This window comes from Aulonocara stuartgranti, assembly GCF_965226115.1.
Source record: "Aulonocara stuartgranti genome assembly, chromosome: 8".
Taxonomy (NCBI): domain Eukaryota; kingdom Metazoa; phylum Chordata; class Actinopteri; order Cichliformes; family Cichlidae; genus Aulonocara; species Aulonocara stuartgranti.
The window spans coordinates 1,044,322-1,063,123 of record NC_138959.1 but is presented as its reverse complement, the minus strand read 5'-3'; the positions used below and the strand labels follow the sequence as shown (position 1 = coordinate 1,063,123).

Genomic DNA, 18,802 nt, shown 5'->3' with positions numbered 1-18,802 from the left:
TTATGGACTGTAAGGATTTTATTTCATGTGAACCTTTAATACACCGTTTGTCGTATTTTATGTCACGTAGATGCAGAAACGCTTTAAACGTTTTCTGTGATTATTTTTGAAATTCTATCCGGATGTGCAGCAGTTGTTTCCGTTTGACCCCGGGAAAGTTTTTGTTCGTCCTTCTGTGTGTCGGTTTCGTAACTCGTTCGGACCCGGTCTCTGCAGGTTTAGCCTGGCTCGGTTCCCGCGCTAACATGTCCCGGGTTCTGATCGTGGGTGCGGGCCTGACGGGCAGCTTGTGCGCATGTCTGCTGAGGAGAGAGCTGCAGAGCACGGTTCGGATTGTGGTGTGGGACAAAGCGAGGGGCGCAGGTGAGACAGACAGAAGTCCGTTCATAAAACTGCACAGTTTCCGTTTCCGGTGCCGTGATGGGAACACGGACACGCCGCAGAACACTAGTGACGCGTTTGTGTACCAGAGGAGCCTCCTCTGTAACTCGGCTCGGCTGTGATCACCTGCTGAGGGCGAATGACGTCAGTGTATATAGCAGAATCAGAAAGGTTTTATTGCCAAATGTTGAGCAGGTTTACAACATTAGGAAATTGCTGCGGTACTTAGTGCAAACATACCGTCATATAACGCTTAAATAGACATAAAAATAAGAATTAAAAGTGCTAAGTAGATAAATATATACATGAGTGCAGGTGGTGATCAGTGCAAACATGTGAACACAGCGTAGGGTCATGTGTTAGTGGTGGGAACAGTCATATGGTTATGTTCATGAGTCCAACAGCAGAGGGGAAGAAACTGTTCTTATGGCGAGAGGTTCTGGTGAGCAGGTAGCTGTCATTCCCACAGACACCCTCACCTGTAACAGACAGGAGCTTCCACCAGCATCTGTTTACACTCACCTGACATTTCATTAGGTACACTGGTGCCAGGTCAGACCCCCTGTGATTCTTCCTGTACATCATCTTCATCATCCTGAGGCTCAGTTTGAACAGATGATGAAATTCCAGCTGCCAGATTAAAAAGAGGGCTGTCCCCCATAATCAGGTTTTGTGTAATTTGATTGTGTTGAACATCATAAACCCACCTGCGACTGACTTTGGTTTGGAGACGTTTCCTGATGCTCAGCTTCAGTCGTGAACTGTCTGCCATCATATTCGCCTACAGACGGGATTCATGTCACGGGGTATCCCTGAATAATAAACACACTGGCTGATGACCCCGCTTTACTTTAAAAAACACTAAATTCCAACTGCTTTACAAACCGTAAACACTTTCTCAGAGCTCCAGAGTCACAGGTGAGTAAAGCTGTCTGCAGCCACTATAGAACACAGGTGTGACGGGATAATGTTCAGAATGGATCAGCCTATGAATTCATTTCCTTTTCTTTCTCCTTCTGTTTTGTGTATTTTTGTTCTTTATATATTCATCTTTAATATTGCAGATAGTTACACCTACACTTTTTTATGTTCAATAAAAGCTTTGTCTGCGTGCACTGAGCTGCTACCACGTGATTGGCTGATTAGTCATTTGTGTTAACGAGCAGTTAATAAAGTGGTTGGTTGGTTTGAGAGAGTAAAATGTGTGGAACAGTGGGAGTCTGTGTGCAGGCGGCAGGATGTCCACCAGCCACGCTCCCGACGCCTCGTCTCAATCGGCTGATCTGGGAGCGCAGTACATCTCAGCCACGCCCGCCTACGCTCGCACCCACCACAGGTAACGCACACCTGTTGCCTTAAAGGGCCAGTACGCCTCTGTAGCTGGGGCTTCAGGCAGGCTGACCGTGCGTGTGCGTGTGCAGGTTTTACTCGGAGCTCCTCTCTGTGGGCCTCCTGCAGCCCCTCGACTGTCCCATCGAAGGTCTGAAGGACCACGAGGGCACCGAGAACTACGTGACGCCACTGGGCACGAGCAGCATCGTCAAGCACTTCCTGTCACAGTCAGGTAAACGTCCACCTGTTGGTCAACTGTCCAATCAGATTCACCTGAAACGCACAGGCTGACTCTGATTCAGTTGGAATTAAACTTTATTGAGTCTTCGTCTGTGTGTCAGGAGCCGATTTGTTCCTTGAGCATCACGTGACCGGCCTGTATCGCCGTGGTGCATCGTGGGAGGTCGAGAGGAAGGCAGGAGCCAGTGAGACGTTTGACGCCGTCGTCCTGACGATGCCGGTCCCTCAGATCCTGCAGCTGCAGGGAGACCTGGGACAATGTAAGACGGCCAGAACACACAAGGAAACACACACACTCGGTGTATGTTTTATGAGGTAAAAAAATGACGTCTTGTGAAACACGGGTCTCAGACTTCATCGACACTGACACGAATGTGAGATCTGAGGTGTGGCGTCTCAGTCAGTAACACCATTCCGCCACACGGGGGCAGCAACAGCTGCAGGGAGAAGATCCAGCTGTTAGACACGACCCATGTTCATCGCTGTGATCAATAACTCTGAGGTTCTGATCACAAAGGTCGACCTGGGCAGACGGGACGATCCTTCCAGTCCAGCCGCTGACCTCAGAGCAGCGCAAACACTGGACTCTTATTTTGAAGAGGTGCTGACTGCTTCCTGCTCCCACAGTTTACACACACACACATACACGATCAGCACACTCTGATGTTAAGTAATTTTCCAGAGCTCTGATTGGCTGATAGATTCTTCACAACACTACACCGCTGTGTGTGGGTGTGTGTGTGTGTGGTCCTTGGTAGTGACTACTGTCCTCACAAAGACAGAAATACAAGCATGTGTGTGCGCGCACTTGCTGCAGAACAGCAGCAGCTCCACATGTGGCTTTCTAGATGGTGATGTCACCTTCAGCTTCTCTGATTGGCTGAGAGCAGACAGCGCCCATTTCCTCTGCGCTGACACACACACATACATCTAATAATAACCTGTGTGTGTGTGTGTGTGTGTGTGTGTGTGTGTGTGTGTGTGTGTGTGTGAGTGAGAGAGAGGCAGCCGCCTGTTTCTGTCTCTGAGCTCTAAGCCAAGAATGAAACAGCAGCAGACTTTTCATGTTTGTCTGGAGTGACGCACACACACACACACACACACGCACACACACACACACACACAGGTGAGTTCTTCTGTGGTGATTCGGGGGTGGGGCTTCCTGCTGATTGGCCCATGTCTCCTTGTCTGTCAGTGCTGTCTGTCCAGCAGAGGCAGCAGCTGGAGGGCGTTGTCTACTCGTCCCGCTTCGCCCTCGCACTCTTCTTCTCCCCCGACGCCGTCGTGAAAGTTCCCTGGGGCGCGAAGTACGTCACGAACAGCAGCTGCATCCGCTACGTCGCTGTGGACTCCAAGAAGCGCGGCGCAGGTGTGTCCGTCGTCTGTCTGCTCCCCTGTATGTTCCTCTCACCTGTATCTTGCAGGTCACGGGCATTGAGATTGCACAGGGTCTTTTATTTTGAAATTTCACAGGGCTCTCAGCTGTTTCTGACTTTAATTTCACATTCAGCGGATACACTTTACGTTACATTACGTTACATTTTGCTAATAGCTTTGCCTCATTTTTTAATCTTTGTGCTAAGCTAGGCAACAGTATTTGAGAGCTCGCCGTTTATCTGTAGTTCTTATACTGTCAGCAGAGGTGTGCTTTGGGACTGTTACACGAACAGGTATAATAATAATAAAAGTGTCAACATGAAATGAAGCGGGTGATGAAACATTTCAAAGTAACATTTTTATTTCTGAATAAACTTGTAAACTACATTGAAACTCTCCAGCTGTTTGTTTTACTTTACCTTTCAGATTTCCATGGTAAAGGTCACGACTACTAAAACTTTCAAATTAAGAGCTGTCAGACAAAAAAGGAGGAATGAAAACAAGCTGTGGTCGTAAAATGGTTTTATTTAGGAAACACCATCATAATGAGTAAAAATGGTTACACAGCAAGTTAAAAAACGCACACAGGTGACTGAAACTGCAGATTCACTTCTTATTCTCACATCCACATTTTCACAGTTTGTCCTCAGGACGAGTGTCTCCATGCTAAAAACAGGAAGTAGCAAAAAGAAGCTGCACTGACCAACACACAGCTCTGGTCCTACACATTCAACCTGACGTGCTGCTTCTGAGCAGAGCACCCCGGGGCTCGCCGTGCGACCTGTTCACACGCTGAATGTTAGATTGTGACACAAATAGTTACCTGAAGCGTGACAACGCTGCTCTCTCATTGGTTCCCGGCAGAAGTGAGTCAAACTGCAGGAGAACGCGGTCCATGAAAACGCTTCAGAGTGACTGTTCATTTAAACATGCAGCAGCGTGCTTCGATCGCCTTTAAAGCTGCAGGTGATATGACAGGTCCAGGCAGGGAGGGCGGGACAGAAACATCCTGCTGCAGGAAGAAGTGTCAAAACTCAGTCTCCATAAAACCATAAACCACGCTGCAGCGGGCGGCGTCCGCTGCTCTCGCCCTCTATCGGTACTCCTGCAGCAGCTTCAGCACAGCAGGAAACATCTGCTCCGGAGCATCCAGCCCCCAGATGAAATCCAGATGTTCCCAGTGCTCAATGTGCTGATGGTACACCAGGTTAGGGACCTGCAGACACACAGCTGTTATCCGGGCTGGCCCCTCCACCTGTTTCATTAATGATCAGATTCGAGGACACGCCCCCGCCGTACTCCATCATCGCCTAATGTGAATAAATCTCGTAGGTAATGCTCACCTGAGTGAGGAGGACTGCCACATCTTTTGGGTCCGCCAGCGTATCCTGTCCCCCTGAAAACAGAGCGGTGGGAACCTTCATGTCCTGGACACGGTACTCGGGGGGAGTGGACTGCAGAGGGGACACAAGGAGGACACGGTGACCAGGTGACATTTCAGAGTCTGTAGGAGTCCCTGCTGTGCTGTGGACTCACCTGGTTGTAGTGTTTCATGTTTCCTGCTGCTCCGAAGTCAAACGCCACCAGTCTTCCTGTGTGGACGGCCTGAATACAGGAAACTTTATTAACACCTGCCCCATGTACAGGCACACCAGAGCAGAATGAAAGCTACAAAAATTAGTACCAATAATCCATCCATTCGCTTCCACTTATCCTTTTCAGGGTCGCTGGAGCCTATCCCAGCTGTCATAGGGCGAGAGGCGGGGTCCACCCTGGACAGGTCGCCAGTCTGTCGCAGGGCCAACACACAATCGCTCTCACATTCACTCCTATGGGCAATTTGGATTCATCAGTTAACCTATCCCCACTAACTGCGTGTCTTTGGACTGTGGGAGGAAGCCAGAGTACACGGGGAGAACACGCAAACACGGGGAGAACACGCAAACACGGGGAGAACACGCAAACACGGGGAGAACACGCAAACACGGGGAGAACACGCAAACACGGGGAGAACACGCAAACACGGGGAGAACACGCAAACACGGGGAGAACACGCAAACTCCACACAGAAAGACCCCGGCCTGAAGGTGGAATTGAACTCAGGACGTTCTTGCTGTGCGGCAACAGTGTTAACCACTGTGCTGCAGAAGTACCAATAATAGTGTACTAAATATAAAACAGGGTCATGTGACCCAGGTTCAGCCAATCAATATTAAAAGCAATGAATAATAATCCGTGTGAGCATTTCTCAAAGAACAAAATGAAATATTCAAATGAGCTCTCGTTTACTGAACCAAAAACATTAAACACAAACCAAGAGGTGGCATGTGGACACACACTGTGGACACACACTGTGGACACACACTGTGGACACACACTGTGGACACACACTGTGGGCTGTATTTGCAGAGCAACATCAAGGTCCCCACATGTACTCACAGGCAGGTATGAGTGTGTGTGTTACCTGGGACCAGTGGATCATGTTCTGGACTGAGGTCCCAGCCGGGCAGTGAGTGGTGTAGACCGGAGTCCGAGTCTGAAACACAGCCATGTGGCCTTCATCACAAACAGCTCTGACTCTAATTATCTTCAGAAAACTTCAGATGTTTCTGATTAACGTCCAGGTGTGCCCGTTCGGTCACCACCTGCTTCCCAGCGAGACACGAACCATGTTGAGGTTTTTCTCATCGAAGCCGCAGAGGACGAAGAAGATGTTCCCGCACAGTTCGCTGAGAAGATGCTTCGCACACACGTGTTCGGCCAACCATTTAATCATCGCGCTCTGGGGCAGGAAGTCCCGCCTCCCAAACAAGTCCTGTGGGGCCAACAAGAAACAACAAGACAAAGCTTATTGACTCTGTAAATGTGACGGCGATCAGACAAACGACGTACCCCGGTTCGTACCCAGATGACGGCGTCGGGCAGGAAGGACAGTTTGGCCATGGGGCTGCCCGTGAAGGCGACAGTGGCCACAGGAGCCAATCCGAAGAACAGCCTGATCTTGCTGGCGAGCTTTGGCAGCGTGGAGAACGCCATGAATGCTGGAAACGAAGAGAAGATTAATTCCATGTACGGAAGCCTGTTGGGGACAGAAATCAGGACCTCCGCAGTTCAAAGTAAAAGCACCTATGGTGGTTCCCTGAGAGTGTCCAATGTAGAAGATCTGCTCCTGGCCAGTCACCTTCAGGATGTGGTCGACCACAGCTGGAAGATCCTTCAGAGCCAGCTCATCGTGGCTGCACAGACAAACACCAGAGCTCTGTCATGTTAATGCTCGCTGACACCTGCGCAGGTGAAAGGACAGCGGGGCGGGTACCTGAACCTCCAGAACTCGTCCTCGTACGGGCTCAGCGTGCGGTGTTTCCTGGACCACGTGTTTCCGCGGCTGTTTCCTATCCACACGTCGTAGCCCGCGTCCGCCAGCACGTAGCCCAGGCTGGAGGTCGGTGGGTTGGTGATCCAGTTACTGCCTGCAGCCAGGAGACCGTGCTGGAGGAAGACCGCCGGCCTCACACCTGCAGGACACCACAAACCATCAAATCAAACCTGCCAGGAACAGACGCCAGGTTTCTACAGAGCCACATCTGGATTCAGACCCAGCGTGATGTTAAAGGGAGAAGAGGAAGGTCAAGTGAATGTAGGCGAAAGATCACGTGAATCACTTCAGGACAAAGTTCATCAGGACTGCTGTAAAAAGGAAGTGAAGCTCGATGACATGGCAAAACTTCCTGTTTGCACCGTAACCAAATGTGCTCACAGAGAAGGAAGAGCCTCCGCCTGACCTTTGGAGGGTTTCAGTCCCCGCGGGATCCTGTTCACGCCCAGGATGTACCCGTCCTCCGTCAGCACCTGGTGCTCCTCTGCTGGGTAACCCCACCTCCGGATGATCTCTGTCTGAACACACACACACACGCACACACGCACGCACACGTTAATGTGGACGTTTCAAACAGTGAGGTCAGTGTGTAAAACTACAGAGCAGAGACAAGAAAAATCGAAATAAACACGACATATCACATGACCTGACGCTGTGCCTGCAAGACCATGATGTGGGAATCAAAGACCCGCAACTGGGACCTGGGTCCAAGTGCGGTCTCTGAAAAACTTCTCCTCCCTGTGTGGGGAGGCGGGGCTTAGTAACGTGGGCCGAGATGTTCACTGGATATCAGCCGTCTCCTTGGATACCAGCCGTCGCCTGTCTCTCAGATCACTGGCGCTCGCCTCGTTTCTCAGGTTATTTGACCGTTAACACAAGTGCACCGCAGGACGCTGCTTCTTTTAAACGATGTGATGACGCTGCAGTGTATCCGCTGAATGTGAAATTAAAGTCAGAAACAGCTGAGAGCCCTGTGAAATTTCAAAATAAAAGACCCTGTGCAATCTCAATGCCCGTGACCTGCAAAGTTTACTTTGTCTAAAATGCAAGAGCTGCAGTCATGTGACTGACCAATCAATGCACAGTCGCAGTGATTATCAGTGATTGGTTGGTTACGTTCCACTTACTGCAGACCAGCGTGGCGGTTTGCAGGTGCAAAGTTACAGGTTACCTGATGAAGGCGTGTTTCTGTTGCAGCACAGAGACCAGCTCATTCACCTTTAACCAATCAAAGGTCAGGGAGTTTTCGTCAGGTCCTCCACGCTGCTCTCAGCTCCATCAGCTGCATCTCTCTGATTCTTTCCAGAGTTACAGGTGTGTCTGACAGCTCAGGTGAAGGCAGGCTTCAGTACAAACAGCTCACCTGTATGACAACGTGATGACGCCAGGTCCCGAGTGTCCAAGCTACACAGAAATGCTGCGAGCGTTTATCAAAGTCAGCATTACAAACTGACTCTGACATAAATCTGAGACGGCGCTCACACCGACTCATTTCTGTCAGGACATCACGAGGAGATTTTCATATCCATATCGCTATGGTAACCTAGGGTCACGGGTCAACAGTTACAGCTGATGTCTTCCTACAGCCTGATGAGTCAGACGGTCAGAGTTCAGCGACTGCAGTGAACAAACAGTCTGAGCTCATCGTTCAGAGTCCATCAACTGAGGCCACTGTGCGAAGAGTCAGGGCTCTTATTGTGAAAGGACAGAGAGATGACAGTGACATCCTGGAAACACCCGCAGACCCTTTCCTCACTTCCTGCCATGAAGCTCCCGTTCCTGTTGTTGGCGTTCATATTAAACATGGTTTGTAACGACGAGGTCAGAGTGAGGTCAGAGTGCACGCTGCTCTAACAATTACACTGTTTCAATGAAGTTTCTGAGACAAACAGCAGCGAGCAGGAGCAGAGAACCCGAACACATCGCAGCATGGCGACTGAAATGCTTCCGCCCAGCACGGACGTCACAGACAGGAAGTAAAGTTTTAACATGGGAGTCTATGAGACTGACTACTGGAGCCTCGGTGCACGCTGGAGGAACTGCAGGTTTAGAGCTTCCTGTGTCAGAGGTTCACTCAAAAGACATGTCCAAATTTATAGGCGGCATCCTCCTGAGGACCCGGCCTTCGCGGTCTACGTGGGCCGGGTCCTCAGAAGGTCGGGTAGGCCGGAAGTGAGCAGCTGTGAAATAGGACGGTCTAGCCTTCTGCTTAGCGTCACCGCTGTCTCGGTGGAGTTTAATAAACTCGGCCGTCTGCTCCTTGCTATCTAAAATATAACAGGACACTGGCGTAAATCTTCGACCGTCTCACCTTCTGTTTAAATAGTTTTCTGTTTGATGTTTATTCAGCTGTGTCAAAACTGTGACTTTATTCTCAGCCAAACCGATTTACACAGCGCGTCGCTGTGACGTAATCAGCCTACAGACGCGGCCTCAGGAGGATGCAGCCCATGAATTTGGACACGACCAAATGTTCCAAAGGTGATGGAAACTCACAATGTTCATGTCCACTTCAGGGTCCAGCTCCTGCTGCAGGTCATCGGAGTGCCACGCTCTGCTGACGGCTGGCCCGCTGTGGACGAGAGCCGAGAGAAACAACACACACACCAACACACACAGCATGGTCTGACACACACACACACACACACACACACACACACACACACACACACACACACACACAGTGTCAGGATGGTGCGTTCGTGGGTCACTGAAAAGAAAGAATTTTTCCTTCTTCTTTGGTTCAAATAAAACTGAGTCCTGTTTGATTTGAAAAGGAAGAAGAAGAAGACTCTGCTGTGAGGATCACGTGGTCAGATTCAGTCTGATGACTGTGTGCTGATCTGTGATAATCAATAATCACAGAAGCATGTGATCAGAGAGTCTGAGCTGCTGCCTGCATAAACGGCATTTTCTGACTGGACCGCTGGCTCAGAATGACGTCATACGACTGCTTCTTATACAGCGCTTTTCTACTAGGTCGTTACGCAGGTGCAGAATGGAGCAGCTGCAGCCAAAATCATGACGTAATGTTAGCGATCAGTTTGGCATTTACAGCAGTTTAAACACCGGAACTCACTTTCTGGTCCCCATAAACCTCTCGGTCCTGACGGTTGTTCTAATAATCAGGTAACGACGCTAAGAAGCGGTTACACTCACCTGTCCTCGCGCCGATCTCTCTCTGAGGCGTCCGATCATCAGCGGACTGCGCCTTCTTCTGCTTTTCCCTTTTATCTGCCCCCGTGACGTCATGAGAGAGGCTCTCTGTGATTTGCTGGCCAGAAACAGGACTCAGGTGTTAACCGTTTGGGCTCCGACGATCAGACCGGAAATAGTAACCTGTGTTGTTTGAAGCTGGGCTGTTTAAAATTCCATATATTAATTCATTTATATTTTACTCTACATTTTAAATCACAATAATGATAATGTTGTTTTCAGTCATATTAAAATACATTTTTCTTCAGCGTTAAAGAGTTTTAATATGTGGTAACTATGTATTACATGTATTATTTTAATTAAACCATGAACAGTGTTATGGACTGTAAGGATTTTATTTCATGTGAACCTTTAATACACCGTTTGTCGTATTTTATGTCACGTAGATGCAGAAACGCTTTAATTCAATTCAATTCAATTCAATCTTTATTGGCAGACTACATGTCCATAAAAACAAGACAAGAAACACACACACACACACAACACAAGGTATACCATTAAATATATGTATATAAATAAGTATATAAAGCATTTGTAAAAATATAAAACCATAATATACATAAAACACAATTACTTAAAATAAATCAATAAATACACAAACACTTTAACCAGTGCTTTCTCAGACTGGATGAGTAACGGGAACCACTCACTATCGGATCTGTGAGCGCTAAAATTATACTGTTACTCGAACCATCCAGTCGTTCTCTAAAACTGAACATTAACTTTCTTAAAAGTGCTTTAAAAGTCCAGACACCCACAGCTACAAACATCTGACTGGCACTACCACTTCTAGGTATCCTGCAAAGGATTCTCATCGCATCATTATATGCAACATGCAGCTTCTGCATGCTACATTGTTTGTAGGATGACCACAAGGGGGCAGTATATAGCGGTGTGCAATACGCTTTAAATAAAGCCACTTTAACTGGAAGTGAACAAAAGCTGAATTTGCCTGCACATAGAGCTTACACCGCTGTCTGTATATGTCATCATCATCATTCATTTGCTCAGTAATAAAGTGACCGAGGTATTTCACCTTTTTATGAACTTCAAGAGTTTTTTGTGCCAGTTTAAACAAAGGGAAATTTAGCTGTTTATCCTGCTTGGTTCTACATATCAAAACAGCACTTTTAGCAGCATTGTACTCAATGTCATATTGCACACCATATTCAGTACAGACATTAAGAAGATCCTGTAACCCAGCACTGCTTGGACTAAAAACAACCAGGTCATCTGCATACATAAGATGATTTATCAGTGCTTTACCTAATATACACCCAGTGTTACAGGCTCTCAGCTGTATGGACAAATCATCGACATATAAATTAAATAAAATTGGAGACAAAATCCCACCCTGTCTGACACCATTGCTGACACCATAGGGGGCAGAAATACTGCTTCCCCATTTAACCTGCATGTTCTGATGAGCGTACCAGTAAGAGAGAATCCTCGCCATGTATTGAGGAACTCCCCGTCTCTTCAGTTTATCAAAAAGTTTTCTGTGGTTCACTCGATCAAAAGCCTTAGAGGCATCAATGAAACACATGAGGACAGATGAATTTTTAGCCCTGTACAAACTGACTATTTCCTTGAGTGCATATATGCACATGTCAGTGCCGTGCTTTGAAGCCAAACTGATTATCCAGAGAAGAGATGAACACACTAACTCTATCAAACAGGATTCTTTCTAACACCTTAGATAAAATACTGGCTAGTGCAATCGGCCTGTAATTATCCAAACAGCTCACTTTTGCAGCTTTGTCTTTCATAACTGGTACCAGTAAAATACACAGCATTGAGTCTGGTAATATGCCATGAATCATAAACCCAGTGAAACAGAGTGCTAGAAGAGGAGCTAGCCTTAAACTAGCATGTTTTAAATGTTCTGCAGTGATGTGATCCAAACCAGAGGATTTATTATCAGACAACCTATGAATGGCTTCATATACTTCATGTGTCCTTACACTTATTGTGTCATTACTCATGTCAAGATTGTCCTCATATGGTTCACTTTTTATACAGTTAAATAACGCACTGTAATGCTGTCTCCATAATGCTGCAATGTTATCTGCCCCAGAAACACCTTCAACAGTTGATGGTAGAGATGGTTTACAGTTATTAAGAGCTTTCACCTCTTTCCAAAAATCTGCCATATTATTACACAACATTTTCCTGGCCAAAGAATCTGCTCTCAGCATTTGCTCATTTTTAGTTATAAAGCGAACAGCGTACTTATATCTGGCATTCGCACATTTTTTCTGTTCAAATTCTGGGCCTTGTTTAGGTCTTCCAGCCATGGCCCAACATTTATAAGCTATGCGAGCTTCATCATGGTACATGGATACATGTTCTTTCCAGCCAGGTCTGATGTTAGGTTTCTTATGCTTATATTGTTTATCAAGCGGTGTACCACTTTCATGCAGAGCAGTCACTATATCATCATACATGGAGCAGAGTAAATGTTTATGCACAGCATTCTTACAGTTGACATCCTTGCACAAAATAGCTTCTTTCGGCAAAGAAATGTTGTTCAGATGTATATCGGTATTACTATGATAAGCTAAGAAATCATCTTCACTACAAGCTGAACAGTCTAATTTTACACTGGTAGCAATATTAGCAATATTGTTTCCAGTTGTTGCTGGCATTTGTTCCACATTCACAGTAAAACCAAAAGGTATATGATCTGACACAGTTACCTCATACCTAATAGTCATGTTTGCTAAAGCTGCATGTCCATCAGCTGTACAGATACAGTGGTCCAGCCATGATGTACTATGCCAGGCTTCACTTATGTATGTATAGCTATCTGCAGGCAGTAACACTTTGGTAGACAAGATAAGATTATTAACTTGACAAAAATGAGTTAAGTGGTCAGCAAACTGAGAACTGCTCTCTGTGAGATCAGCATTAAAATCACCCAAAACATATATGCTGTAAGTATCATTGTCTTGAATAAATGCATTAATAAAAGCCAGCCTACTGAGGTATTCTTGCTCATTTTGACAAGATTCATAGGGAGTATAAATATTAAGAATGATAAAACTACTATTGTTCTGTGTATATTGTATACCAATACACCAGTCTACATCCAGTCTAATGGGCTTTATCACAGGGTCTATTTTTTTGTCCCAAAGCACAGCAACCCCTCCAGGTATTCTGCCTCTGACTATAGCTGTGCTGAGATCAGTTGTTGATTCCCCCACTCCCAAAAAACTTGCATTTAGACAGTTAAGTTTTCCCAGGTCGTGTTTGGACAACCATGTCTCCTGCAAGCATAAATGTCACATTCTGCAAGCAGACTGTCCACAACAATCCGTCGAGCTTTGTCCCCTGCACTCTGTCCCAAACGTAGACCACGACAGTTGTAAGATAATACCCGAATAGACATCTTCATGTTGATACGTTGGTACCAAAAGGCGCAGTTATCTCCCCTGCTGGATCCACTGAGCTTGGCACCACCGTACCGGGCTTACGAGGTTCATAAAAACGCCGGACCAGAGCCCCTTCAGGCCAGAGTTCAGGATTGTACATTTCACCTACATCATTACATTCAGCAGTAACCTTGAAAGAGCTGAACCTGCTACGTTTACTAGCAATTTTTTGACAGGTCACATCTCTTTTAAGTTTCTCTCTCAAATACAGAGCAAGAGTTTCTGCATCTACATCCAGGGCAAATTTAGTGGCAAACACGCTCACCAATTTAGTTTTCACAGTTCTGATTGTACTCACAGCTCCAGTGCCGATAATCGATACAGGTCCAGGCCTCTTATTGTGTCCAGTGGTAGCAGCATGCATTCCTGAACCTGAATTAACCTTCTCCAGCTTGAGACGAGGCTTGCCATTTTTCACAACTTTACTCCATTGTGGAGAGCATGTAGAAAGCACTGTCTCAACGGGATCCTCCGTTGTTGCTGTAGTTTCCATATTACGGCCATAAACGTTTTCTGTGATTATTTTGAAATTCTATCCGGATGTGCAGCAGTTGTTTCCGTTTGACCCCGGGAAAGTTTTTGTTCGTCCTTCTGTGTGTCGGTTTCGTAACTCGTTCGGACCCGGTCTCTGCAGGTTTAGCCTGGCTCGGTTCCCGCGCTAACATGTCCCGGGTTCTGATCGTGGGTGCGGGCCTGACGGGCAGCTTGTGCGCATGTCTGCTGAGGAGAGAGCTGCAGAGCACGGTTCGGATTGTGGTGTGGGACAAAGCGAGGGGCGCAGGTGAGACAGACAGAAGTCCGTTCATAAAACTGCACAGTTTCCGTTTCCGGTGCCGTGATGGGAACACGGACACGCCGCAGAACACTAGTGACGCGTTTGTGTACCAGAGGAGCCTCCTCTGTAACTCGGCTCGGCTGTGATCACCTGCTGAGGGCGAATGACGTCAGTGTATATAGCAGAATCAGAAAGGTTTTATTGCCAAATGTTGAGCAGGTTTACAACGTTAGGAAATTGCTGCGGTACTTAGTGCAAACATACCGTCATATAACGCTTAAATAGACATAAAAATAAGAATTAAAAGTGCTAAGTAGATAAATATATACATGAGTGCAGGTGGTGATCAGTGCAAACATGTGAACACAGCGTAGGGTCATGTGTTAGTGGTGGGAACAGTCATATGGTTATGTTCATGAGTCCAACAGCAGAGGGGAAGAAACTGTTCTTATGGCGAGAGGTTCTGGTGAGCAGGTAGCTGTCATTCCCACAGACACCCTCACCTGTAACAGACAGGAGCTTCCACCAGCATCTGTTTACACTCACCTGACATTTCATTAGGTACACTGGTGCCAGGTCAGACCCCCTGTGATTCTTCCTGTACATCATCTTCATCATCCTGAGGCTCAGTTTGAACAGATGATGAAATTCCAGCTGCCAGATTAAAAAGAGGGCTGTCCCCCATAATCAGGTTTTGTGTAATTTGATTGTGTTGAACATCATAAACCCACCTGCGACTGACTTTGGTTTGGAGACGTTTCCTGATGCTCAGCTTCAGTCGTGAACTGTCTGCCATCATATTCGCCTACAGACGGGATTCATGTCACGGGGTATCCCTGAATAATAAACACACTGGCTGATGACCCCGCTTTACTTTAAAAAACACTAAATTCCAACTGCTTTACAAACCGTAAACACTTTCTCAGAGCTCCAGAGTCACAGGTGAGTAAAGCTGTCTGCAGCCACTATAGAACACAGGTGTGACGGGATAATGTTCAGAATGGATCAGCCTATGAATTCATTTCCTTTTCTTTCTCCTTCTGTTTTGCGTATTTTTGTTCTTTATATATTCATCTTTAATATTGCAGATAGTTACACCTACACTTTTTTATGTTCAATAAAAGCTTTGTCTGCGTGCACTGAGCTGCTACCACGTGATTGGCTGATTAGTCATTTGTGTTAACGAGCAGTTAATAAAGTGGTTGGTTGGTTTGAGAGAGTAAAATGTGTGGAACAGTGGGAGTCTGTGTGCAGGCGGCAGGATGTCCACCAGCCACGCTCCCGACGCCTCGTCTCAATCGGCTGATCTGGGAGCGCAGTACATCTCAGCCACGCCCGCCTACGCTCGCACCCACCACAGGTAACGCACACCTGTTGCCTTAAAGGGCCAGTACGCCTCTGTAGCTGGGGCTTCAGGCAGGCTGACCGTGCGTGTGCGTGTGCAGGTTTTACTCGGAGCTCCTCTCTGTGGGCCTCCTGCAGCCCCTCGACTGTCCCATCGAAGGTCTGAAGGACCACGAGGGCACCGAGAACTACGTGACGCCACTGGGCACGAGCAGCATCGTCAAGCACTTCCTGTCACAGTCAGGTAAACGTCCACCTGTTGGTCAACTGTCCAATCAGATTCACCTGAAACGCACAGGCTGACTCTGATTCAGTTGGAATTAAACTTTATTGAGTCTTCGTCTGTGTGTCAGGAGCCGATTTGTTCCTTGAGCATCACGTGACCGGCCTGTATCGCCGTGGTGCATCGTGGGAGGTCGAGAGGAAGGCAGGAGCCAGTGAGACGTTTGACGCCGTCGTCCTGACGATGCCGGTCCCTCAGATCCTGCAGCTGCAGGGAGACCTGGGACAATGTAAGACGGCCAGAACACACAAGGAAACACACACACTCGGTGTATGTTTTATGAGGTAAAAAAATGACGTCTTGTGAAACACGGGTCTCAGACTTCATCGACACTGACACGAATGTGAGATCTGAGGTGTGGCGTCTCAGTCAGTAACACCATTCCGCCACACGGGGGCAGCAACAGCTGCAGGGAGAAGATCCAGCTGTTAGACACGACCCATGTTCATCGCTGTGATCAATAACTCTGAGGTTCTGATCACAAAGGTCGACCTGGGCAGACGGGACGATCCTTCCAGTCCAGCCGCTGACCTCAGAGCAGCGCAAACACTGGACTCTTATTTTGAAGAGGTGCTGACTGCTTCCTGCTCCCACAGTTTACACACACACACATACACGATCAGCACACTCTGATGTTAAGTAATTTTCCAGAGCTCTGATTGGCTGATAGATTCTTCACAACACTACACCGCTGTGTGTGGGTGTGTGTGTGTGTGGTCCTTGGTAGTGACTACTGTCCTCACAAAGACAGAAATACAAGCATGTGTGTGCGCGCACTTGCTGCAGAACAGCAGCAGCTCCACATGTGGCTTTCTAGATGGTGATGTCACCTTCAGCTTCTCTGATTGGCTGAGAGCAGACAGCGCCCATTTCCTCTGCGCTGACACACACACATACATCTAATAATAACCTGTGTGTGTGTGTGTGTGTGTGAGAGAGAGAGAGAGGCAGCCGCCTGTTTCTGTCTCTGAGCTCTAAGCCAAGAATGAAACAGCAGCAGACTTTTCATGTTTGTCTGGAGTGACGCACACACACACACACACGCACACGCACACACACACACGCACGCACACACACACACACACACACACACACACACACACACACACACACACGCGCGCACACACACACACACACACACACACACACACACACGCACACACACACACAGACACACACAGGTGAGTTCTTCTGTGGTGATTCGGGGGTGGGGCTTCCTGCTGATTGGCCCATGTCTCCTTGTCTGTCAGTGCTGTCTGTCCAGCAGAGGCAGCAGCTGGAGGGCGTTGTCTACTCGTCCCGCTTCGCCCTCGCACTCTTCTTCTCCCCCGACGCCGTCGTGAAAGTTCCCTGGGGCGCGAAGTACGTCACGAACAGCAGCTGCATCCGCTACGTCGCTGTGGACTCCAAGAAGCGCGGCGCAGGTGTGTCCGTCGTCTGTCTGCTCCCCTGTATGTTCCTCTCACCTGTATCTCGCTCACTGCTTTTGTCCACCTGCTCAGACGCTCCGGGCCGCGGCCCCTCCTTCGTCGTACATACCGGCGTCCCGTTTGGCCTGGAACACCTGGAGCGAGACAAGGAGGATGTCCAGCCAGTCATCTTGCGGGAGCTGCACAGGCTGCTTCCTGGCCTGCCTCAACCAATCAGCATCAAGTGTCAGAAGTGGCGGTACTCACAGGTGAGTCATCTGTTTGTTGTAACCTGAACTCCTCCCCCAATGCGGCGATTGACTCATGGCCCCTCCCCCTCTCTCTTGCAGGTCCAGACCTCAGTGCCTGACTGTCCGGGTCACATGACCATCCTGGACGAGCCGCTGCTTGTCTGCGGCGGCGACGCCTTCACCCACTCCAACTTTGATGGCTGCGTGGAGTCCGCACTGAGCATGCTCAGAGTGCTGAAGGCCAAATTTGCCTGATCAATCATTAAACTGATCAATCACAATGTTTCTTTTGTCGATCAATGAACTGCAGATGTGTGAGCTTGTGCTGCGTTCACTAACGTTAGTAAAAAGTTTGTTAAAACCATTTTCAGCTTCAAATTCTTTTTTCTTACATTACACTCGTTAATCACTGACCTCCACTGGGAAATAACAGGTGCCCCCGGATGGAGCCTTGGAGAACTCCCAATTACCCCTGTCCTGTAACTGGGATTGGACCAGTTTATCAGTGGCAGGTGTTTAAAAGCAGCACTGAGATACGCTCATGGAAACGCTGTTGATATTTAGTCTCCTGTTGGGTCAGAACGAGTCGAGGAGGGCGGGTGTGTTTGGGCCCACCTCCGGTTTGTGCAGGTCTTTGAACGCCTCAGACCTTCTGTGGGTTTTGGCCGTGTGGTGTGGAGGTGACTGACAGCTGAAGCTGTTTTATGAGCTGAGCTGTTTGGGTCAAAACAAAGCGAGTGTGGGTGGAGCTGAGCGTGGGTGGAAGCTTGCACCCTCCGTGGAATGAGGGTTGAAGTGTCTGATGTGAAATCTGCCACACCTTAAGGCGTCAGGTGACCGGCCGGTTGTCTGAGGTGGAGGCGTGGTGGGTGCAGTCCAGCTGGTGGAGCTGCTGCCTGAGCGTCTCCGCTGCTCTGCGCCTCCTTTGATCTTTTTATAGCAGCAGATGAGACAGAATCAGTGATGGCTCGCTGCCCACGAGGCACACTGAGCGCGTGTGACCTCATTTCTCCTCCCCGCTCCCTGCTGCACTGCACGGTGGGGCAAGCGAGCCATTATCATTTCTGCCAAGTCACCGGTCGATCGTGCACGTGCGCGCACACGCAGGATTGAGCTGAGGCGCTCCTGTGTGCGCGAGTCTGTGCAGCAGCGGAGCATAAACGAGTTTGTCAGAGAAGAAGACGATGATGGTTGTTCACGGCTGGCACAGCGCGTCGTCTACTAAGGTGGGAGTTGGTGGTTCGATTCCCGTCTGCAGTGTCCTCCATCCATCAGTGTGAACCGTGGGCGTTTCTATGAATGAGGCGTGTTGAAACACTGTATCAGAATCAGCCCATTAATTATTTACTGGACAAAAAGTGAATTCTTATTTTTAACTCTGAGC

The 18,802-nt window shown here is 48.1% G+C and overlaps 3 protein-coding genes across 7 annotated transcripts; 2 read left to right on the top strand and 1 right to left on the bottom strand.

Annotated features, from left to right (window-relative positions):
• Window positions 1-81: 81 nt before the first annotated feature.
• On the top strand, window positions 82-3,717 carry LOC309713493 (renalase-like). Of its 3 annotated transcripts, XM_082545149.1 has the most exons (6): window positions 95-363; window positions 1,612-1,717; window positions 1,803-1,945; window positions 2,055-2,213; window positions 2,471-2,554; window positions 3,149-3,255. In XM_082545149.1, exons 1-5 carry the CDS (start codon window positions 123-125, stop codon window positions 2,512-2,514), a joined length of 693 nt encoding a protein of 230 aa, XP_082401275.1. In that variant the 5' UTR covers window positions 95-122; the 3' UTR covers window positions 2,515-2,554; window positions 3,149-3,255. The 3 variants fall into 3 exon arrangements, with proteins under 3 accessions (XP_082401274.1, XP_082401273.1, XP_082401275.1); XM_082545148.1 differs by lacking the exon at window positions 2,471-2,554 and having other exon boundaries at window positions 82-363; window positions 1,595-1,717; window positions 3,149-3,717; XM_082545147.1 differs by lacking the exon at window positions 2,471-2,554 and having other exon boundaries at window positions 87-363; window positions 3,149-3,717.
• A 118-nt stretch (window positions 3,718-3,835) lies between these two features.
• On the bottom strand, window positions 3,836-13,789 carry LOC309713488 (lysosomal acid lipase/cholesteryl ester hydrolase-like). 2 transcript variants are annotated; one of them, XM_082545137.1, is made up of 12 exons: window positions 13,655-13,789; window positions 9,866-9,980; window positions 9,203-9,331; window positions 7,113-7,224; window positions 6,647-6,845; window positions 6,457-6,566; window positions 6,235-6,371; window positions 5,999-6,145; window positions 5,795-5,866; window positions 4,867-4,935; window positions 4,674-4,784; window positions 3,836-4,546 (listed from the first exon to the last, which is right to left on the bottom strand). In XM_082545137.1, exons 1-12 carry the CDS (start codon window positions 13,765-13,767, stop codon window positions 4,424-4,426), a joined length of 1,437 nt encoding a protein of 478 aa, XP_082401263.1. In that variant the 5' UTR covers window positions 13,768-13,789; the 3' UTR covers window positions 3,836-4,423. The 2 variants fall into 2 exon arrangements, with proteins under 2 accessions (XP_082401263.1, XP_082401264.1); XM_082545138.1 differs by having other exon boundaries at window positions 9,866-10,065; window positions 13,655-13,745.
• A 107-nt stretch (window positions 13,790-13,896) lies between these two features.
• rnls (renalase, FAD-dependent amine oxidase) lies at window positions 13,897-17,782 on the top strand (the record flags this gene model as incomplete). Of its 2 annotated transcripts, none has more annotated exons than XM_082545145.1 (7): window positions 13,897-14,137; window positions 15,386-15,491; window positions 15,577-15,719; window positions 15,829-15,987; window positions 17,009-17,182; window positions 17,261-17,436; window positions 17,518-17,782. In XM_082545145.1, the coding sequence occupies 7 exons, from the start codon at window positions 13,897-13,899 to the stop codon at window positions 17,671-17,673; spliced, it is 1,155 nt and encodes a 384-aa protein (XP_082401271.1). In that variant the 3' UTR covers window positions 17,674-17,782. The 2 variants fall into 2 exon arrangements, with proteins under 2 accessions (XP_082401271.1, XP_082401272.1); XM_082545146.1 differs by having other exon boundaries at window positions 13,924-14,137; window positions 15,369-15,491.
• Between the last annotated feature and the right edge of the window lie 1,020 nt (window positions 17,783-18,802).